This window comes from Pelophylax lessonae (assembly GCF_965119305.1).
Source record: "Pelophylax lessonae genome assembly, chromosome: 6".
In the NCBI taxonomy this organism is placed as follows: domain Eukaryota; kingdom Metazoa; phylum Chordata; class Amphibia; order Anura; family Ranidae; genus Pelophylax; species Pelophylax lessonae.
In genome coordinates, this window is record NC_138773.1 from 286,041,401 (window position 1) to 286,049,676 (window position 8,276).

Here is an 8,276-nt window from a genome sequence, read left to right on the forward strand (position 1 = left end):
CAAAGGAATAACCTCATCAGTATACTGCTTCAACTGCATTGTCCAATTACATGGTGCATTGGATCCTGGTTGGTTAAAGCTCAACTCCAGCAATTACACAAAAAAAATACCTTTGCAAATTTAAAAGCTGGGAAATAAGATATGATGCTTGCCTTATTGCTGGTTCTGACCCTTTTTTCTGATTCTCTTGGTTATACCTGGGCTCTTGCCATCTTCACATACAATGCAGGAATATTGGCCCTGCATTGTATGTGATGATGTCAGCATGCAGACGCTGGCTGAAGTAGAGGCTTCAGAGAAAGGGAGGTAGTTTGCCAGAGTAAAGAATAAAGTAATTATAACAGTTTATTCCTCTAACCCTAAATCTAACAAGTATTTAACCCTAGAAGTGTGCCTAGGAACCCACTGCAAGAGTAATTTTTGTGTAATTCCCGAAGTTGGGCTTTGTCACGTACCTGGTCAGTGAGCCTGACATGTAGAGTAGGGCCCCTCGTACATCACCGGCTCAGAGGCTACTGAAGTGGGGACAGCAGCCACCAGAGTATGGAGACGTAGGAGCACCTGCAATAAGTCCAGTAATCTGTGTACCATCAATCGGCAGGAGGATGTGCAGCAGACAGGCTGATGGAGGGTATGCTGGCACGAAGCTTGGCAGACCGAAGAAGCAGCTGAAGCAGACTGGAAGTGCAGGTGCAGAGTCAGACAAGCCGGGTAGGTAATGTTCAGGCAGATTAAGCAAAACAGCAGGCAGAAGAAGGGGGTATTAAGCAGAACAATGTAAGTGAGGAGTAAGCCGGATCAGAATCAAAGGTCAGCACAGGAAACAGGAGTAACACCAGGAGCTGCAGACCAAACAGCAAAAGTCAATACTGCAGCTAGTTTAAATAGCCCGCCTGGCGCTAACAGGCATGCGCGCGCGTGCGTACACACGTTTGCGAGTGTGCGCATATTCGCGAGTGCGCATGCACATTCGCCTTTGCACATTTCCTGGTCCACAACCATGTAATTTAGCCTGAACGTTTGCTGGCTTGCGCATTCGCGTAGATAATCGCCGCAAATCTCCCTGACAGGCTTTAAAGCGGAGTTCCACCCAAAGGTGGAACTTCCGCTCATTTGCTTCCTCCCCCCCTCCCGTTCCACATTTGGCACCTTTCAGGGGGGAACGGGTATCTGTTTTTGACAGGTACCCTTTCCCACTTCTGGGATACGGCGCCATCCCTCGGAAGTTTGGCACCTCCTCCCTTCCCACCGCCGAGCCAACAGGAATGCGCAGCGCATTTCGCGCATGCACAGTAGGGACCCACCCGTGAAGCCGATGCAGCAGCACCCGACAGCCGATAGAAACATCGTCTGCGGTGACGACATCGCTGGACTCCAGGGCAGGTAAGTGTCCTAATATTAAAAGTCAGCAGCTACAGTATGCGCAGCTGCTGATTTTTTATTTTTTGGAGGGGATGGAGAGGGAGGCGGAACTGTGTAGTCTGCACAGAGGGCTAGGAAGCTATATCTGTTACGCACGTGTATCTGGATCACAATCCTAACTGAACAGAATAACATATGCTTTGGTAGATTTTGTACATGCTTGATGGAGCGCCACATGGCTCCGGTGAACCCACTTCAAGCAGAGTGCAGGTGTAAATGCTAATCCAATCCAGTTGAAATATTGTGTGTGGACACTGCACACCTCAAAACTTCTCCAGGTACGAGATAGCTGAAAAGAATTCTCAGCCCTGGCTCCTCCCAGTAGGCCATGCTGCTGACGCGTCTTGCCTCGAGGGCAGGGCAAAATGCGTCAGTGGCATGGCCTATCTGGAGGCGCCAATGCTGAAACTGCTTTTTATTTCTCTTTTTCCCTGAGCAGTTTTGAGGTGCCCACACACACTGTATTGCAGATGCTTACGTAAATACTACAATTCATATACCTGTATGCAGATCCCTATTGTGAACTGACACAAGAATTACTTGATATCTTTTTATTTTCAGGTTGGAAGCTGTTCACTGTGGATGTTACCCGCTGTGCCCGAAGTCTTTAGTATACCCCGAGATTTTTCCAGGTAGGAACACCTCATCTTCTCCACCGCAGCTCAGCGCCAATCCCACGGCAGTGTTTAAAAGCGTGGAAACTAACGTTATGCAAGAGCATTTGTTTATTTGGTAAAAACGACATGTTAATGTAAAAAAATCTATACGTGATATAATGCATTAGGCTGAGTTTATCCGTACCATCTGTTTCTCACAATAGCAAAATGTTTAAAATATCTCTTTTGCATTAGTCTCGGGTGGGACGAGAGTGCTGTAATGTAGCGAAGGAGGCTGACAAGGACCTTATTGAGAATATGCACACAACTGCAGATGGTTACATGAGATTTTATTCATGTTTATAAGTACACATATATAGGCAAATATTTATATTACATAATATATATTTCAGAAAGAGACTTTCAGATTGCAGACATCCTTTCAGGCCATAATCATATGGAGGAACGTTTTTAAAACTTGCGTGTGCTGAAAACTATTTAATATATTGTCATAAAAATATGTGACGAGGGAAATTTTTTACTTCACAAAATAGTACATCATCCACGGATTGTTTGTGAAATAAGCATGATCAGAAAGAGCAAATTCCTCTTGTTTTATAATTGCTCTATACAGCACACTGGCGCATTTCAACGCGTTGCGCTCCGTTTTAATGCAGCATGTTCCATTTTTACCCAGCGCACAACAAAGAAGAACATTTTTGAGACCTTGGCCAATAGGAAACATTGCATTTTAACTTTTCATTGCGTTGGAACTGCACTGTCCTTCTCAGGCCCAGTACAGCCCAATAAGGAAAAAGCCGCTCAGGTGTATGTTCCAAACCCGGTGCAGGTCAGATCCGTCATCCAAGAGTAGAAGAAATACAAGTTTGAGACCGCACTCAGGGTGTTATGATGAAATCAAAAGGTTTCTTTATTCCTCATAAATAAAGTAGACAGACAGTGTACAAACAGACGCGTCGGGTTGACGCGTTTCACGACGCTGTAGGTCGCTTACTCATAACCACCATGGATATGGTTATGAGTAAGCGACCTACAGCGTTGTGAATCGCGTCAACCCGACACATCTGTTTGTACACTGTCTGTCTACTTTATTTATGAGGAATAAAGAAACCTTTTGATTTCATCATAACACCCTGAGTGCGGTCTCAAACTTGGATTTCTTCCAGTACAGCCCAAAGCATGTGGTGTGATTGGGACTTATTAAACCCAGGAGCCTGCAGTCACTATATCTGGTCTCCCACAGTACACAGAACATGGAAATGCAGTTATTTTAGTAAATATAAACTGCTAAATACCTTTTCTCATCAGCAGTATATAGCAGTCTTGTGACTTCTATCAGTGTCCAGCAGAGCACTGGTTAAAGCTTGTAGGAGGAGTTTTCTGGCTGTCCAATAGAGACTGCAAGACCCTCCGTCTGGACAGTGATGATTGGCGCTGTGCTGATCACATGCACTCTCCCAAGAAAAAAAAATAAACCTCTCTCAAGCAATACAAATCAATCTGAGCATGTGCAGCCTGACTCCATAGACTCTGTGTTATCAGGAAATGATCAGGGGACAGTGGAAGGAGGGGAGGATCAGAGAAGACAGGATCAAACAGCCTTTTTACACAATGCAGAGGATAACACCTTAGATTCCACAGTGAGTATAACAAGCATGCTTTACTGCATATACAGACTGATTTTACTGTTGTGGATTTAGTAACGCTTTAAAAAGATTGTAGATGATTGTAGACGATCACCTTGTAAACCAACCCCATGAGTTTAAAACAGAAATGAAAGGCATTTGTGTATAGATATATAAAAAAAAAAAAAAAAAACATTATAAATACCTTTTTTCCCTTTTTATTTAAGTGATCTCACATTCTCTCTGTTCTCAGCTGCATAAGAGCTGGGGGAAGGAAAAGCAGCAGCAGCTCACTGAGCTTGCCAGTAAATGGCTGTGCAGCAAGGGCCTGTCAGGACAAGTCTAATCATTGGAGGAGAGCATACTGAGTTCCCAGCATAGCTAGAGAACTGACCATGATGTGTTCTCCTGCCTATTGTGGTCAGTTTTTAAAGAGGTTGTAAACTCAGTTAATTTTTTTTTGCATCGCATACTAGTTCATTATGAAATACTTACCTTGGAACGAGCCCCCGCTGTGGTGTCCGCTCACCTGTATAACGGGCGACATGTCCAGTCGCCTGTCTTCTGGGATCGTGGCATCCAGCCATCTGATTGGCCGGAGCCGCGGTGACGTCACGCACGCGTGCGGGAGCCGACAGTCACGGCACGGGGCTCTGAAGAAACGGCACCAGCGGCTGTTCCTTCAGAGCGCATGCGCCAGTGACGTCACTGGCTGCATATAAGGTAAATATCTCCTAAACGGTGCATGTTTAGGAGATATTTACAGTACCTATAGGTAATCCTTATCATAGGCTAACCTATAGGTACAAGTCACAGAGGAGGGTTTACTTCCTCTTTAATAGGAAAGCAGAGGGACTGGCAGTAACACCAGGGATTTTACACATAGGAAGCAATACAAAGAGAACAGGATACTTTCTCATACAAGTACATGGTACAGCACCCACATATCAGGAATATGAAGTGTTGGGGTAACAAATGCTTTAACCAGTGCTTGGCCGGACACTGATAGAAATCACAAGACTGCTATATATTGCTGATGAGAGAAGGTAATTAGCAGTTTATATTTACTAAAATAATTGCATGTTCTGTGTACTGTGGGAGATCAGATATAGTGAGTGCAGGCTCCTGGGTTTAGTAACACTTTAAGTTTCATTTTGTGAAACTTCAATAAAAAAGTAAGGTGTACAATGTGTCCTAACAATGCATCACACCTCCCCTAATTCTCCCTCATACAACACACCCAAGCAAGCTGGTGTGAACAAGCTCTTAGACCCCGTTCACACTGGGGCGATCCGACTTGCCGGGGCGACCTCACAGGTCACGGCGCGCAGCTCGGAGCGGCCGGCACGGACTTCATAACATTGAAGTCAATGCAGGTGGCTCCAGGTCGCCCCAAAGAAGCTCCGGACCCTTTTTCTAAGTCGGAGCGACTTGTGTCGCTCCTATTAGAACGGGTCCACAGCTTCTCTATGGCAGGTGACCTACGGCGACCTGTCAGGCGACCAGGTCGCCCCAGTGTGAACGGGGTCTTAAGCTGACTACACATTATACAGTAAGTCCCCTACATACAAATACGAACATGTCCAATCCTGTAAAACTGGGTACACAAATACTGACAGATCGCTGTACTAACACAAGCAATGTTGGTGCAGCAATCTCCAATGCTGGGCCTTTGTGTTCTGACAGGGGGCCAGAACACACTGATCGGTGCTCACAGCCTTTGTCTGCAAGCGCTGATCTTTGCTGGACTTACAAACAAGTTGAACTTACGAACGAACTGCCAGAACAGAACTTGTTCGTAAATAGGGGACGCACTACATAGTTAAAGGTAAATCTAAAGGAAATTGAACAGGAAAATTGTATAATGTATGGTCACGTACACAATGGGACCAGAGCATGTATGTAAAACGAAAATGTACTTAACCACTTGCCGACCGCTCACATGGAGCGTACTGCGGCAAAGTGGCTCGATTCCATCCAGCGACGTAGACCTACGTCGCCGGACTTCTCCCCATGTGGGCAGCGGGAGTCGGGCCAGGGGAGGAGAGGCGGTGATCACCACCGATCTTCCCCGATCGGGGATCGAGTTAGGAAATTCGCCCGCTTGTGTAAACAAAGCGGGCGGATCTCCTTTGTGACAGACAGTCACAGATTACAGGATTCAGCATAGCTGAACCTGCGATCTGTGTCTGTGTCACACAGTCCCCTCCCCCCACACACGTCAGTAAGCACCAGACATATATTTAACCCCTTGAGCACCAATAAAGGTAACCCCTTCCCTGCCAGTGTCATTATTACAGTAACAGTGCATATTTATAGCACTGATTACTGTAGTAATGTCACTGGTCCCCCCAAAAATGTCAGCCAAGGGTCCGATCTGTCCGCCGCAATGTCGCAGTCCTGCTAAAAATCACAGATCGCCGCCATTACGCGTTAAAAAAAAAAAAAAACAATAAAAATTACATAAATTTCCCGTAGTTAGTAGCTGCGATAACTTTTGTGCAAACCAATCAAAATACGCTTATTGCAATTTTTTTACCAAAATATGTAGCAGAAAACAAATTGGCCTAAAATGATAAAAAATTTAGATTTTTACATTTTTTTGGGGGGAATTTCATATAAAAAAATGTGAAAAATATTGTTTTTTTTTTCAAAATTGTCGTTTTTTTTTTGTTTATAGCGCAAAAAGTAAAAATTGCACAGGTGATCGAATACCACCAAAAGAAAGCTCTATTTGTGGGGAAAAAAGGACATAAATTTAATTTGGGTACAGCATCGCACGACTGCGCAATTGTCCGTTAAACTAACGCAGTGCCGAATCGCAAAATATGGCCTGGTCAGGAATGGGGTTAAATCTTCTGGTCTTAAAACGGTTAAAAATACGCTCAATGAGAATTTTTTTGTCAAAGACATGTAGCTAAATACATTTTGGCCTAAATATATGACAAAAATTGAATATATTGGATATTTTTTAACTGTCAAAAGTAGAAAAATATTGTTATTTTTTCAAAATTGTCGCATTTTTTTATTAATATCGAAAAAAATGAAAAGCTCAGAGGTGATCAAATACCACCAAAAGAAAACTCTGTTTGTGGGGAAAAAAAGGACGTACATTTTGTTTGGGTACAGCATTGCATGACCGCGCAATTGTCAGTTAAAGTCGCACTGTGCCAAGCAAAAAGTGGCCTGGACCTAAAGCAGGAAAATCCTCCGGTCCTAAAGTGGTTAAAGTGAAGCAATATTTTTTTTCACTTCTCAATGCATGTACATACACTAGCTCTATAGGAAATCTTGGTCAGCTTGACATGGCACTGCTCCCAAACCATAAGTGACAAGGACACCAAACTTGGGGAGCATGTTAAGGGGAACCAGGACTATGACATGGTAGATTACCTATGCTAGCTGGCCGACCACAAAATAGGATATGTTGTAGTCCTGGGTCCCCTCTCGATGCTCCCTAAGTTTGGTATCCCTGTCACTTATAGTTTGGGAGTAGTGCCATGTCAAGCTGACCAAGATTTCCCATAGACACCAATGTTAAAAATCGGGAGTAATGCGATGCCAAGCTGACCAAGCTGTGTCCGTACTTGCGAGTGTACATAAAGTGAGTGTACGTAAAACGGGGTGTGCGTGTAAACAACAAAAATTGAATAATGTGTAGCCAGCTGAATTCTATAAAGTGAGTTCCAATCCGTGCCCACCTTGTTTCTCACATGTTCAGCACAAGTGAACGCACGTCAAACTCAAAGCAAAGATATATCACCATAACTTTGGAAAATACATCTTATATTATAATCTTGAGCAGTCATAGTAATCCCTGCCTTTATTTATTTTTGTCTATTATACAGTATAGTTGCACTGTCAGAGTTTAGTGTCGGTTCACACTAGTGCGATGCCAGACATTGCATGTGATTTACACCGCATTGTTTTGCAGATCACATGCCATGTCAGTGCGATGCGATTTCAGCCATACAAAATATATGGCTGAAAACACATTCACACCAAAATGGTGCAGGACCCTTTTTTTGGTTTGCACTGGAATTGGATTGCATGGATGTTCACACCTATGCGATCTGATTTCTGCCCCATTTCCTAGTTCGCACTGCAATCTGTGAACCAATCTGGGGGTGTCATTAACTTTACATTGACACCCCCAGCGATTCGCAGATCTCAGTCTGAACCACTGTGTGATTCTGGTGCTATGTGGGAACCGGCAATGATTCGCAGGGTTTCCCACATCGCACCAGTGTGAACCGGGACTGTTATATTATTTTCCTTATGCCCCTTTCACACCTGGCGGTCCGTCGGCGGACTCCGTTTTTCTCAGCGGGGGATCGATCTGCCGATCCCCCACTGAGCAGGTGGATGGCAGCTCTGTCTCTGCGCTGTGTGCAGAGACAGAGGTGTCATGTTCTCTATGGGGGAATCGGATGAGAACGGACCGCCTGTCCGTTCTCATCCGATCCGATCCGCTGGACGGATTGAAAATAGGGTTTCCATCCGTCCAGGTTTGACGGAACGGATCGGATGTCAGCGGACATGTCTCCACTGACATCTGATGTCCCATAGACATGCATGGGGCATCCGTTCAGATCCGCCAAAAAAACAGACA

General features: G+C 44.6%; 1 protein-coding gene across 1 annotated transcript in view; it reads left to right on the forward strand.

Annotated features, from left to right (window-relative positions):
• GTDC1 (glycosyltransferase like domain containing 1) overlaps positions 1-8,276 on the forward strand; it is a 488,045-nt gene that overhangs the window by 435,035 nt on the left and 44,734 nt on the right. The window contains exon 8 of the mRNA XM_082260340.1: positions 1,984-2,054. Coding sequence (XP_082116466.1) covers positions 1,984-2,054 — 71 coding nt within the window. The remainder of the gene's footprint in view (positions 1-1,983; positions 2,055-8,276) is intronic.